The 15,535-nt window shown below is 36.5% G+C and overlaps 1 protein-coding gene across 1 annotated transcript; it reads right to left on the bottom strand.

Moving 5' to 3' along the window:
• Window positions 1-276: 276 nt before the first annotated feature.
• Window positions 277-14,850, bottom strand: LOC127793044 (probable tRNA N6-adenosine threonylcarbamoyltransferase, mitochondrial). Its single transcript, XM_052323811.1, has 8 exons — window positions 14,780-14,850; window positions 7,918-8,108; window positions 5,076-5,161; window positions 2,763-2,838; window positions 2,506-2,589; window positions 1,781-1,895; window positions 1,210-1,298; window positions 277-691 (listed from the first exon to the last, which is right to left on the bottom strand). Exons 1-8 carry the CDS (start codon window positions 14,796-14,798, stop codon window positions 554-556), a joined length of 798 nt encoding a protein of 265 aa, XP_052179771.1. The 5' UTR covers window positions 14,799-14,850; the 3' UTR covers window positions 277-553.
• Window positions 14,851-15,535: the final 685 nt, after the last annotated feature.

Genomic DNA, 15,535 nt, shown 5'->3' with positions numbered 1-15,535 from the left:
CTTAAATGGGTAATTCACTTATGTAATATTGTACACTAGAATATGTCCTAATTTGTGTTATGTATAAATATTTTCTTTCTATTTATATATATCTCTTTTACTTAAAAAAATTATATCTTGTTATTAATAATTTAATAATTTCATTAGTGGATCATGTTTTAAATTATTTATTTATTTATTTAATAAAATTATTTGAATGTTAAAAGTAAGGTGATGTAATAAATGTAATTTATTTAATATTATCCTTATAAAAAATAACCTAAGATACTCAAAAAGTTGAGAAAACGTGCTGGCAAAACTATTAACTTAAAAAGAATATTTGTTTAAAGAATTTTAGATATCAAAAATAAATAAATAACCTCTTTATATATAAAAATATCATACATCAAGAAGTGGCCTTGGAGCCTTTTACCAAAGACCTACAAAAGTGACATATAACTATTAAAACCAAATTATAAGATCATCATGCATGTTATCTGGAGAGCTGATCTTGATAATGAGATCATCATCATCATCATATACAAAGACGATGGCAGACTTGAAGGCATGCTGGCTATGATTGTTGTTGCCTAGATGATGCTTGGATGAGAGAAGTAAGAGATGGATGTAGACGGGCCGTTTTCAGTGACCGAGCTACACTTTTTCCTTCCTCATATTCCTCCCCCAGTGGCCATCTTGGCCTCAAATCAAACTGATTCACAAAGCAAACATTACCTGAATTAGTTTAGAGACGAGTTAGATCACAACAAAATGGACTTCCTTAACAGAGTCCAATTCAATATTGAGCTTAGCTAACTAAGGACGGGTCATGCACGAGTACGTTTTGTTCTGTTCCTGAGACCCCCTAAAAAATAAAGCAACTTTTGCTTTGGATAAGCTAACATGTAGATACAGGTGTGATGCCGTGACAAGTCTTGAACTAGCACTACATAGTTTATCCGGAAAGTTAATAACCTCACCTCTCTCAATTGATCACAAGTCAGTAAAGCTACTTCCAAGAGAGAACAGGAAAGGAGAAGAGCCTGCTTTACTCAATGATAACAATGACGACTACTGTGCTGTCTTCCTATATCTGTTTTTTAAGAATTTGGTGCTTAATAGTTGTATTTCATATTCAGGAAGTTGGTAAACAAGACAAAATGCCTTCTTTTTTCTTTTTTCTTAGAGATAACTACACCAAATGAATGGACAATGTTTTAAGAAACATACTACAGTATCTTCAGCTTCATCTGCAGGTGGTGGTGGGTCAAATCTTCCGACACGGAAGTGCTCAATGCCTGTCCAAGCTACCATGACACCTAATCAGACAAGAAGACAGAATCTAAGTCATCATACAAAGGCAAGCCAAGCTGGCAAGCTTATTTCAAAGCTAAGTCATCATACAAGGGCAAGCCAAGCTTATTTCAAAGTGACATATTACTTTGTTGAAGATCAGGTTTGCTTTCTAAAAAACAGTTAAATTTAATAAATTATATTAAAACAGCTTCTTTCTTGAGTAAATCAGCTAATTCCATAAAAAAAAATACAGAAAGGGGCAACATTAATTAAAATTCTTGTCTGGCTATACTGATTGTCTATGTGGACAAGATTTTCCTTGCATCAACTGCAAAGAGGCTGTTTCCACAACTATGAACCTTCTGGTCACAGAGCAGAAATTTCATCAATCACCCATGACCTTCTCTGTACTTCAGGAAATTTCATCAATCATCCCCCTTTGACTTCATGTTGCATTTTTACTGCCCTCATTGACGTGACATAACATTACAGAGTAAATACTCACCATTGTCAGTGCAAAGGCGAGGAGGAGGGCACACAAGTTGCAGGCCTTTCTTCTTTACAATATAATTAAGTTGAGCCCTAACATACTGATTTGATGCAACTCCCCCAGAGACTACCTGAAGAGGGCAACCAAAAAATCTTGATCAACCACAAGTTGTCAAGAGATTTAAAATAAAATATATATATATATATATGTATGTATGAAGCAATCAGTAGGATGAAATGCAAACTAGGATGTGGAACAGCCAGTGTACATGACTATTTTTTTGCCAAGTATATACAGGACTTTCAAAAGATTTGAACACAACATGATAAGAGCATATCAATAGTAAATTATGTACTTGACATCAATACATGAAAATAATTTGCCTTTTATATATTCAGAAATAAGTGTGAACAAAATGTTTCAATGTACATGTGGAAAAAAATTCTTATAGACAAGGTAAAAGTTTTGAATTTCAAAATTGTTGAAATTAAAAAATCTAAACTCCCATTGTTTTTATTATAGAACTGAATTTCTACTTAATTATAAGTTATGCAGATCTAATTTATTTTAATTATGATGGCAAACTGAACCCTTTTTGTGTTCCCAAGTTTCCAATTAAAGAAGTTAAAAAATAAAAGTAAGACCCATTTAGATAAGTGTCTGACTCAATACAGACCTTAAAAAGATCTTTGCTTCTTAGGTTGCAATGAACATAACTTTGAGAAATAAAGTTACATTACCAAATGTTTTATAGAAGGCTCTATCTTCAAAGCCCATTCAATTGCTCGTTCACACCTTTCTTCAAGATGTAACACTGCAACTCGCTGCAGGAAAGTTCTTCATGGATACACGTAATTTAAGGTAGGGAATAAAACAAAGCAAAACGCATCCAATTAAATATGCAAGTCATTTTTATTGACTTGATGTTTACTAAAATCATCTACAAAAAAAGCTCAAAATACAAGTACAGTTGCCCAAGCACTTTAACTATTATTACCTGGAAGGAGGCAGCAATATCAGCTCGTAAACTTCTGTCATCAATACTTGCCAAAGAAATGGGAATTTCAGCATTGCTGCAGATCCCCATGTATGCATGAATAGGTGGGAAGGAAAAACAAAATATTGAAACATTGAAATGACTTAACAAGTCAATTCCCTTACTATAACACAACACCACCTCATGATTACATTTATAATTACAACAGAACAAAACAATAATGTTCTGCCCGTGATGAACCTTAGCTGAAAAATGTCTACAGCTAGTCATAGTTCTTCCATTTTTAAATGTTAGAATAACTAAGCATAAGTCACTACATTGACAGGAAAGAGTAAAGTTGCAGGCAAAACAAGAAAGGTCCTCAGGAAGTAGGCTCTGTGCATGGTTTAGTCTGAGGCATGCAACTGGCACATGCATTTGGACCAAAATAGAGGGTAAATTTGGCTTAAGAGAACTCAGTTCAACTTCTTGCATTTGGAATCTACACTTTAGGTTAAGCCCAAAACTGCCTGTAAAGTTACATATAGCCTAGGACATGCAACTCTCACTTCCAAGGGCAGAGGATCAAACATTGCAATGACAGCATAAGTAATTTTTTTTATCAGCTTCATTAGTCCCAATTAAACCTTCTTGAACCTTCAAGGATGTTCTCACTCTCATGGGCACTATTTCTTCTTTTCCTTTATCTGCAGTTCCAAATGCATCTAACACAAAACTTGGTTGCCCAAATTCTCCTAAACAACCCACAAGCTTCTCTTTAGGAACTTCTTCCAAACATTGATCAGATAAATCTCTATGTAAGCATCTTCACATTTAACCATATCAATCATACAAACAATTCCTCGACTTAAAAAATTGGCTTACTTAACCAACATTTTAATAAAACCCTTGAGACATGCATTTAGTGTTTGTGTGTGCACAGGCATGTTGAAATTTTCTTTTCTTCAAATTATGGTAAGCTTATATAAATTATCGAACCTATTCTGGGAGAGCTATGTTTTCCAGATAACTGAGACATCAAAACTTTGGTTTAGGTCTGGGAATGATTATTGTATGTTTTCCTCGTCATTGCTCTTCTGCATGTGTTTGCTAAAGTTCAATTTGGCAAGGACCTTTCCTCCTGTTGAGAGGGTGTCAGACATCATAACAGAGCTCAATATACATATTGGTCTATTCCTTCTAAGAAATTTAGCTTTTGGAATAGTCAATTGTTTGACCAGAAAAATCAAACCATAGAAATTAATTTGGAGGATGAATCATGAATGCCAAGAATTTCAAGTAATCCAAGAATCTTAGAACAAGACAAACATGAAATATTGTATATCTTAGTCAATGTCACTTGCTGAATTATTAACCACTATCTGATCTAAAAGCTTCTGTTAGATAGAGGGTTAACTTTTATTTTTTATACTATTATCTTACTCTTAACACACCCCCTCACATGTTGGATTGGCAGTGAGATTTGAACTCAAGACCTTTCTCTGCTTTGATACCATGTTAAATTATTAACTACCATCTAATCTACAAAGTTAAGTTGTTAAACAGAGGATTAACTTTTATCTTTTATACTATTATTTTACTCTCAACATTACTGAACATGAAAAGGGAAAAAAAAAAAAAGAAGGTGGACCACAAGAAAAGAAGCATGGGTTACAGCTTAGCAATAATGCATGATTCTGTTTAATAGTTCCATATATTAAGTAATTTCTCTCTCTCTCTCTCTCTCTCTCTCTCTCTCTCTCTCTCTGTGAAAGTGGAAAAAATGAAAGTGAAAAGAATTATAGGACTTGTGAGAAAAGAATCTAACAATTTACAGATAGATGAGATGACAAACAAATACAAGAAATCAAATTATGTTTGTAAATTTAATGCTAAGTTTCTATTGAAGCATTCCAACTTCTATTTTGGAATCCAAGAAAAGAAATTCTACTCTTATCCAAGAACAATTACTTCTGTTTGTATTTTACAAAAGAACTATGGTAAGAGTGAACTGGAGGTGGCTATCTGTAATTTTAAGCTTTTGAACTTCTCATGCAAAAAAAGTAACACACATCACCAAACTACAGGTAATTAACTTACATTAAACCATGGATTGATAGGAGTTAGTATTCTTTTTCTTCATTAGTAAATCTTTCTTCATTTCCAGTTTTTCACTGAAAGAAGAATAGGAAGAGGAGGAAGAGAAGTAGCAAAACAATCGGTTATGTGTTTCAGCTCAAGGGGACAACATGTGAACTGACTGGAAATGCAGCATGCCAAAATAGGAAGTTACCTAAAGATAGAATTTTGGCTATTTTAGTTATTTTTACATACATTTTTTTGGATTCAATTGCCAGCTTCACTTGAGTCTTCAGACCAGCATATGAGAAGTTGCAATCTCTATGTTGCTTCATAGGAACCTAAGAAACAAAGAAATATCAACTTTACAAGACAGCAAACATCACAGAGAATTTAGACCAGAACCAAAAATCAATGCTCAACACAAGCGGGGTGAAGTAGTGGATGTAAAGAGAATAGGAGATAGGATTATTATGGTGAAAAATGGTCTAGGAAGAATGACTATGAATATTTTTAGTACATATGCACCACAAGCGGGGTTAGATGAGGAGATAAAAGAAAATTTTGGCAGACCTAGAGGGACTCATACAAATGATACCAAGAGGAGAAAAAGTGATTATAGGAGGTGACTTAAATGGTCACGTGGGTAAAGACAGAAACGGCTATAGAGAGGTATATGGTGGGTATGGATTCGGGAAAATTAATAATGAGAGTAAGTCTATTCTAGATTTTACTACGGTATATGGGCTCATCATAACCAATACTAGGTTCAAAAAACGGGACGAATACTTAATCACATATAAAAGTGTCACATCAAGCACCCAAATAGATTACTTCCTCATGAGACAAGAGGATCGGTTATGTTGTAAGGATTGTAAGACGATACCGGGGGAGTATTTGACCACTCAACATAGATTTTTGGTACTTGACGTCCAAGTAAGAAATTAGAAGAGAAAAAATCACATAAAATAAAATCCAAGAATTAGGTGGTGGGATTTAAAAGGGGAGAAACAATTAATCTTCAAAGAAAAATTAAGAGATAGAAGGGAATGGAATGGAGAATGACAGACAAACCAAATGTGGAGGGAAATGACTACTATCTTGAAAAGCACGACAAAAGTAATCATTGGAGAGACAACTGATAGAGCCCCAAACCTTAAGGAGTCTTGGTGGTGGAATGAAGAGGTACAATTGAAAATTAGAAATAAGAAAACTTGCTATAAGGTTGTATATCAGTGTAGCAATGAAAAAAACCTAAAAAATTATAAATAAGCGAAAAAGGCAGCAAAAAGAGCTGTTAGTGAAGCAATGTCAACTGCATATGAGAATCTATATAAACGACTTGATACAAAAGATGGAGAAAGGGATATATATAAATTAGCTAAAGCAAGAGAAAGAAAAACAAGGGATCTAAACCAAGTGAAATGCATAAAAGATGAAAACCAAAATGTATTAGTGAATGAGGGAGCGATTAAGGAGAGATGGAATGAGTATTTCACAAAATTATTCGATGATAGTGGGGACACAAGAGTTAGGTTAAGACATCTTAATAACTCCGAAGGGAATGTGAGCTATACATTTTATCGACGCATAAATTCAAAAGAAATAAGGCAAGCATTAAAAAAGATGAAAAATCATAAGGCAGTGGAACCGGATAATATATCAATAGAAGCATGGAAGTGCATGGGAGAAGGGGGCATCTCCTGCCTAACGAAATTATTTAACGCGATCCTTAAATCAAAAAAGATGCCAGATGAGTGGAGGAAGAGTACTTTGGTTCCTATATACAAGAACAAAGGAGATGTTTAAAACTATAAAAATTACAGAGGAATTAAGTTAATGAGCCATACCATGAAATTCTGGGAGAGAGTAATAAAGCAGAGGCTTAGAAAAGAAACAAACATCTCGGAAAATCAATTTGGTTTCATGCCTGGTAGGTCAACAATGGAAGCTATATACCTACTGAGACGCCTAATGGAAAGGTATCGAGATCATCAGAATGACCTGTATATGGTGTTTATAGATCTAAAGAAGGCCTATGATAGGGTCCCTATAGAAGTATTGTGGATGGTTTTAGAGAAGAAATGAGTCAAAATAGCTTATATACAAGCCCTTAAGGACATGTATCACGGTGCAAAGACAAGGGTCAGAACATGCGGAGGGGATACTGAACCGTTTAAAATTACAATGAGACTGCATCAAGATTCTACACTAAGTCCATACTTATTTGCTTTAGTAATTGATGAACTCACTAAACACATTCAAACAGAGGTGCCATGGTGTATGCTATTTGCAGATGACATAGTATTGGTGGATGAAACAAAAGAAGGAGTGAACACTAAGCTTGACTTGTGGAGAAACAATTTAGAATCTAAGGAATTTAAATTAAGTAGAAGGAAAACATAATATATGGAATGTAAATTTAGTAAGAATACAAGAGTGGAGGATGCTATAATAAAATTGGAAAACCAAATCATACAAAGAAAAGACCATTTTCGATATTTGGGATCAGTGATTCAAAAAGATGGAGAAATTCACAAGGATGTCACGCATAGAATTAAGGCAGGTTGACTAAAATAGAAAAATGCATCGAGAGTGTTATGTGATGATAAAATCCCATTAAAACTAAAAGGAAAATTCTATAGGACAGCTATAATACCAGTTTTGTTGTATGGCTCAGAATGTTGGACAGTCAAATATTAGCATGAACAAAAGACGAGCGTAGCGAAGATGAGGATGTTAAGATGGATGTGCGGCCATACAAGAAAAGATAAAATTATAAATAAGGTTATTCGTAATAAGGTAGGAGTAGTGCCAATCAAGGAGAAGATGAGAGAGACTAGACTAAGACGGTTTGGTCATGTGAGAAGAAGACCAAGAGATGCTCATGTGAGGAGAGTTGATGAAATGGAACAATTAGTCAAAAAAGAGGTAGAGGCAAACCCAAGAAGACTTTGGGAGAGATATTAAAGTTTGATATGAAATGTATGGGCCTAAATGAAGATATGACAAAAGACAAAAATATATGGAAGTCTAGAATTCATGTAACCGACCCCACATAGTGGGATAAAGGTTGGATATGTTGTTGTTTACTCACAGAGAATTTGATCGATTCTGCATCACCCTCTCTTGCAAGCTCCTCTATGGCAGGCCCTCCACTCCTCCTCAAGTCAAGACCAAGCCATTTTGCTGTTTTGTCATATGCCTCACCAATTGCATCATCAATTGTAGTCCCAAGTTGTAAGTATTGACCAAGATCACGTGCAAGAATAAGAAGATTATGTCCTCCTAAGAAATAAAAGTACAGCATCATAAGCATTACAAATATGAGTCAAAAGAGATAAAGCAATATGTGTTATGGTCAACGATACAGTAGTACCCTGAGACAATTTTAGGATTTACTTTTCTCTAAAAGACAAGAGCACATGGAAATAAACTAAAAAATCTACGGAATTTCTCTGCTCCTACTGAAACTTTCAATTTGTTTCCTTGTTTTTGGATAAGTAAAACTGGGACCTTTTCTTTACTGAACAAGTAAACTGGAACCTTAATATTCTTGTACAGAAGATCACTCCAATAAACAAAGTGCTTAGAAATGCCACAAACATTGGAGGGACCCCTGGAGATTTGCCATAATATTTGTGATTTTATGAATATAGCATCCATCAAAAAGCAAGCAGCATATATTTTATTAAAATCAAAAAGTCAAGTGAAATTTACATGAAAATGTTGATTTGCTAGCGTAATCTATTTAAGGTGTAATATAGATCAGAGTACAGATACTGTTAACCTGTTACAGAATTTAAAATTAAAGAAATCGATCAAGAATATGGTAAACAATTATCCCCCCCCCCCCCCCCCCCCCCCCCCAAAAAAAAGAGGTGTATGGCTTATCAATAGCTACAATGTAAAGTTCTTAATGAAAATAGGTCAGGCATGTTATGTCAGCTCCTTCTGACTGTTACCAGCAACCACTTGCATTTTTGCCGAGTTGACTGAGGCAAATCCTTAAGGTGGATGAACTTGTGAGAGATGGTGCTAAGACAGCATGATGTAGCGTGTAGCGCGAGTGTGAAGAAAACACACCAAAATAAACCCTTGAAAGAGCAAACTTCAATGGCCGAAGTTTGGCTTTCAAGAAGACGCAAAAACAAGACTGTTTTGCTAAGAAAACCCAAATAGGTTGCTGAAATTTGATTAAGAAAAACTTGATTACAAACTCTAGATCCTAGGCATATTTATAGTATTTGGCTAATTCAAATCCATCTAATATTTGGAAAACAAAATCCAACTAGAATCCTAATAGAAATAAATCCTAATCCAACATGAAGTAGAATCCTAAATCAAGTAGAAACATAAAATTGAATCCTAAATCAAGTAGAATTCTAAAAACTTAAGAAGTATTAAAATATTGTTCCGGCGTGGTCGGGTCGGCTTTAGGCCGGGTCTTGATCGGTGAACGCATCATTCACCTCCACTTGAGAAGAATTCGTCCTCGAATTATGATCTGGGTATGATAACTCAACGTCCGGCAAATACAAAGAAAGATCAGCAACATTGAATGTTTTGGAAATACCCATATGATTTGGCAAATCCACAACATAAGCATTATCATTGATCTTCTTTGTAATCTTGTAAGGACCATACTTCTTTGGCTTGAGCTTATTCTGTTGTCCTGTAGGAATCCGTTCCTTCTTCAAGAATATCATGACTTCATCTCCAACCGCAAATACCTTGTGTTTCCTATGCTTGTCAACTGCTGCCTTGCACTTCTTATTCGCCTCGTGCAACTTTTGCTTGACATCTTTCTGAACTGCTTGAACGTGTTCGGCTAAGTCACTAGCTGCAACACTGAAACCTGGTACCTTTGGTAATTTTACCAAATCCAATGCATGATTAGGAACTTTCATGTATATGATAGAGAATGGTGATCTTCCTGTTGAGCTACGCATGGCGTTGTTGTAGGCAAATTCCGCTTGAGCTATGACTAGGTCCCATTGTCTTGGCTTGTCTTTGCAAACACTGCGAATCAGATTTCCTAAGGTACGATTCACCACCTCTGTCTGTCCATCAGTCTGGGGATGTGCTGTGCTACTGAAATTCAAAGATGAATCGAACATTCTCCACAAGGTAATCCAGAAGTGACTCAAAAACCTTGTATCACGATCCGAAGTAATAGTTTTAGGGACTCCATGTAGTCTAACAATCTCCTTGAAAAACAGTTTGGCTGTAGCTACTGCATCTGCCGTCTTCTTGCATGGGAGAAAGTGCGCCATCTTGGAAAACCTGTCAACCACTACAAAAATAGAATCCATACCTCGTTGGGTTCGCGGTAGACCCAACACGAAGTCCATAGACAAATCTTCCCAAATAGCATTGGGAACAGGCAATGGCATGTAGAGACCGGCGTAAGAAGAGTGCCCCTTAGCTGTTTGACATATATAACACCTCGCCACAATAATAGAAACATCTCTCCTTGCTCTTGGCCAATAATACCTTCCCATAACAACTTCAATAGTCCTGTCTCTGCCAAGATGCCCTGCTAAGCCACCACCATGCAAATCCCGAATAATTTTCTCACGAAGAGATGTGCAAGGGATGCACAACTAATTTCCCTTCATGAGAAACCCATCATGCACATAGAAATCTCCTGATGGTTGCTGAGACATGCATTGTTCCCACACATGTTTGAAATCCTCGTCTGTCGCATATAATTCTTTCAAGCACTCAAACCCAACAATCTCAACACTAAGGGTCTTGATCAAATCCACACGCCTACTCAAAGCGTCTGCCACTCGATTATGCTGTCCCGACTTATGTACAATTTTATATGAAAATTTATCAATAAAAGCAGACCATCTAGCATGCATATCACTCCTCAATTGCCTTTGGCTACTCAAGTACTTAAGAGCTTGGTAATCCGTGTAAAGAACAAATTATTTGGCAATCAAGTAATGTTCCCATATCTTAAGAGCCCTCACTACTGCATAAAACTCCTTATCATAAGTAGACCACTTTCTTCTGGCTTCACACAACTTCTCACTGAAAAATGCAATTGGTCTCTTCTCTTGGGACAACACAGCACCTATACCCACTCCACTCGCATCACATTCAACCTCAAACAAATTGTCAAAGCTTGGCAAAGCTAAGACAGGAGCGGTACATAATTTATCTTTTATCAAGGTGAAACTTTGCTCTTGTTCTTCACCCCAATGGAACTTTCCTTTCTTTAAACACTCAGTAATTGGAGCCACAATACTACTAAAGTGTTTGATAAACCGCCTATAGAAAGTTGCTAACCCATGGAAACTTCGCACATCACTGACATTTTTAGGAGTTGGCCATTCTCTAATAGCTCGCACTTTTTCCTCATCTACCTTTACGCCCTCTTTACTTATAACAAAGCCCAAGAACAACAAGTTCTCACTCATAAAAGTACACTTCTTCAAATTAGCATAAAGTTTGTTTTCCCTCAACACCTCTCGAATATGCCCCTCATGCTCATTAATAGACTTACTGTATATCAAAATATCATCAAAATACACCACAATGAATTTACCGCTGAAATGGCGTAATACTTGGTTCATTAGTCTCATGAAAGTGCTTGGTGCATTGGTTAGTCCAAAGGGCATGACTAACCACTCAAACAACCCATCTCTCGTCTTGAAAGCTGTCTTCCACTCATCTCCAGATCGAATTCTGATTTGATGATAACCACTTCTAAGATCAATTTTGGTAAAAATCACAGCCCCATCAAGTTGATCAAGCATGTCATCGAGCCTAGGAATTGGAAATTTGTACCCAATAGTAATTTTGTTGATGGCTCTACTGTCAACACACATCCTCCAACTCCCATCTTTCTTTGGTGTCAATAATGCTGGCACTGCACATGGACTCATGCTAGTCTGAATGTGCCCTTTTCTCAACAATTCCTCTACCTGCTCACGCAAAATCTCATTCTCCCTAGGACTCATCCTATAGTGTGGTAGGTTAGGCAAGCTAGCACCATGAACCAAGTCAATGTGGTGTTGAATATCTCTCATAGGAGGTAGCTCATTAGGCAACTCCTCAGGAACCACATCATGAAATTCCTCCAACAATCCCTACACCTCCACTGGAATTTGATTCACCTTCAGTAGCTCACTCACACTCTCTCCCTTGATAACCAATAAGTGAACCTCTCGAGTATCCTTACACTCCCTCACAAACTCAGTGTGTTTATGTGTAATGGTAAGAAAATTTCGCCCCTTCACTTTAGAAGCTTTGGTTTGATTCTTTTCCACTATGGGTAACAAAGTATAACGCACACCTTCTTTCTCAAGCTGACATGTGTTCTTCCTACCCGAGTGCTTAGCATCCACATCAAATTGCCAAGACCTCCCAAATAAAATATGGCAAGCATCCATATCAACAATATCACAATAGACTTCGTCGGAGTACTTACCAATAGAGAAAGGCACCCTGCAACGTTCATCCACATGTATGCCACCAACTTCTTTGATCCATCCAATCATGTAAGGGCTTGGATGTTTTTCAGGAGTTAACTGCATCTTTGCCACCACGTCTCTTCCTATGATGTTCTCCTGACTTCCACTATCAATAATCAACTCAAAAGATTTTTCCTTTCACCGTACACCTCGTGCGAAAAAGCTTATGCCGTTGAGTAGTATCTTCATTCTTTTGAGATAGCATTAACTTCCTCATTACATAGGTATATTGCCCATGTCCATAATCTTCTTCGTCATCCTCCCCATCAGGCCCGCAATATACTTCCTCTTCAGCAACATCTTCCTCTTCCTTTTCTACAATGTTAACTGTTTTCCTCCTTGGACAATCACTAGATCAATGCCCAACCTCATTGCACTTGAAATATTTTAAAAGAATAGGCTTTGCATAAGGATTAGGGGATTTTGGAAGATTAAAAGTAGTACCTCGAATGTTTCCCTCCGTTGTAGCCTTATTAGGGTTGATTGTATGGGGTGGATTGGAGGGTTGCGCTCCTTGAACCGACTTGCTTTTATCAAAAGCTGGTTGTTTGTTTTCATTCTCATTATACCGACGATAGTTGTCATTACGAGATCTCTCACTCAACATTAACTCAACCTTTAAAGCTAAGTTCCTTGCTTCTTGCACACTCAGAACCATTTGAACCCCAATTTTATCACGAATAGCAGGCTTCAATCCATTCAAGTAACGAGCTACTTGTTGATTGTCACTTTCTAACAATTGGTTTCTCTCCGCTAATCGTAAAAACTCAGAGGTATATTCATTTACACTCTTCATTCCCTGTGCACATCTTTGATAAGCTTCAAACATATATTGTTCATAGTCAGGGGGCAAAAACCTACCTCTTAACAGTTGCTTCATTCGTCTCCATGTCTGAACTGGCTGTCAGCCTTCCCTCAATCTCGTTTCTCTTAATCGCTTCCACCAAATAGATGCACCGCCCTTCAACATGTAAGCCACTAACTTTACTTGTCGTTCATCTGCGATCTCCATGTATTCGAAAAAACGGTCAACCTCAGTGATCCAATCCAAGAACCCCTCAATATCAAGATCTCCATTAAAGGTGGGAATATCAACTTTTAGTTTATACTCATCGTTGCCCCAGTGGTTGTGCTAATGCGCATTCCTCCTAACCCCTCTACCACCAGGGTTAGCTATTGCTCGACCAAAATCATCCTCTTCGTCGCTATCTTCAATCATTGGTCTTCTAGGATTAACAAGGACATGATTAATGGGTGGTCTTCCCGCTCCGGCTTGATTCACCCCATTATTCAAGTTCCTGTCATCATCAACTCGTAGTAAGGTGCCCAATTGGTTGCTATGTTGCTCCAATCGTTGCTGGATAGTACAAGTTACTTCCCGCTATTCTTCGATTGCTCTCCAAACTGCGGACAACCCCTGATCACCGTCACGAGGCTGGTTGCTACCGTTACCTTCAAGATTGACCATCTGATTGGTTGATCAACCGCTCTGATACCACCTGATGCAGCGTGTAGCGCGAGTGTGAAGAAAACACACCAAAATAAACCCTTGAAAGAGCAAACTTCAATGGCCGAAGTTGGCTTTCAAGAAGATGCAAAAACAAGACTGTTTTGCTAAGAAAACCCAAATAGGTTGCTGAAATTTGATTAAGAAAAACTTGATTACAAACTCTAGATCCTAGGCATATTTATAGTATTTGGCTAATCCAAATCCATCTAATATTTGGAAAACAAAATCCAACTAGAATCCTAATAGAAATAAATCTTAATCCAATATGAAGTAGAATCCTAAATCAAGTAGAAACATGAAATTGAATCCTAAATCAAGTAGAATTCTAAAAACTTAAGAAGTATTAAAATATTGTTTCGGCGTGGTCGGGTCGGCTTTGGGCCAAGTCTTGATTGCTGACTGCATCACAGCATCAAGTCAATATAGTGACAAATAACTGGTCAAACATCCAGTTAATACATTGCCAGGAACTGGAGCATAATTGCCTGATGTAAGACAACTCAAGTTGGAAGAGCCTGCACAAGCAAGTAGTTGACACAAAAACTCATGCAATCCATTCACTTAGTTGTTTCTCAGGATTATTAATGATGTTCTACAAGAATGTGCATAAGCTATGTTACTTGACCTGTCCTTGCATTGCCATAGCTTGAATAATGCAAAACTGAATTGGGTAGCAAGGCTAAAACTATGCTTTTTTCTATTATGGAGAAAAAGTTACGGGTACAGATTACATCAATGCGATCAGTTTAGCGACCATATATATTATGATCCTGCATAAATTTCCATGAGCACTATTTAAGCATGTCCATTTCCCACACATAGTCACAGTCTTCTCTTTTCTTCCTTTTCTTTATTGTTACACCAATTTCAGGCATATTCACATTGTGTGCATATAGACATGCTTTCTAACCCACATGATAAACTAAAAGATGAATTTAAAGAACAATAACTCAGTGGAGTACCTGAGATAAGTAGGGCCATAAAAGGAAACTGCAACTCTTGTTCTGTTAACCTAAAACCAAAGAAATAAGTAAAATTTGAGCATAAAACATACACACGTCATTTCTTTCTTTTTTCTTTTCCTAATCATACATAGCACGTTAACTAAGCAAGCTCGCAGTCACTAGTACATCCTATCCGGTTCTTCTGCATTGTTAATTGCAGCCAAGGACAAGCAAATTTTAACTGTTTTCCCACTACATTTGGATCTTAGATTTGTTGGGTGAAAGGAGAAGAAGCGAAATTACTTGTATCACCATTTCTGATAAGCACTATCCACTCACTCCTCTAGAGGTTGATAAAATAGAAAAATGGGGTTATTTCAATAATGACTATCTATTACGTGCAAATATCTTGTAGGTGGGTGATAAGTTTGAAAATCAAAATTAAAATGTAGGCAAACCAACATTCAAAAAGAGAAGATGACAGCATAAACAATCTTTGTTAGGCAGTTACCACATCTAAAATGATTGCACAAATCAATAAATAGGGATCAAGCAATGAAGATATATTTTGGAGAAAAGAAGAATAACAGAAATGCTAAACAAATTAGATATTTGTTTATTTTATCCCAAAAAGTAGGAATAGGTTAATTTCATGTTCATAATAAAGAAGGATTAGGTTTTTTTTTATTTTATTTTCAAATATTTAGATTTCTCGTTATTGAAATTCTAGTAGGATTATGTTTTTTTCTCCATAAATAGGAGAAAAATTAAGAG

Source organism: Diospyros lotus, unplaced genomic scaffold, assembly GCF_014633365.1.
Source record: "Diospyros lotus cultivar Yz01 unplaced genomic scaffold, ASM1463336v1 superscaf1, whole genome shotgun sequence".
Lineage (NCBI taxonomy): Eukaryota > Viridiplantae > Streptophyta > Magnoliopsida > Ericales > Ebenaceae > Diospyros > Diospyros lotus.
The sequence above is the reverse complement of the archived record's forward strand: the minus strand, read 5'-3'. Positions and strand labels throughout refer to the sequence as shown.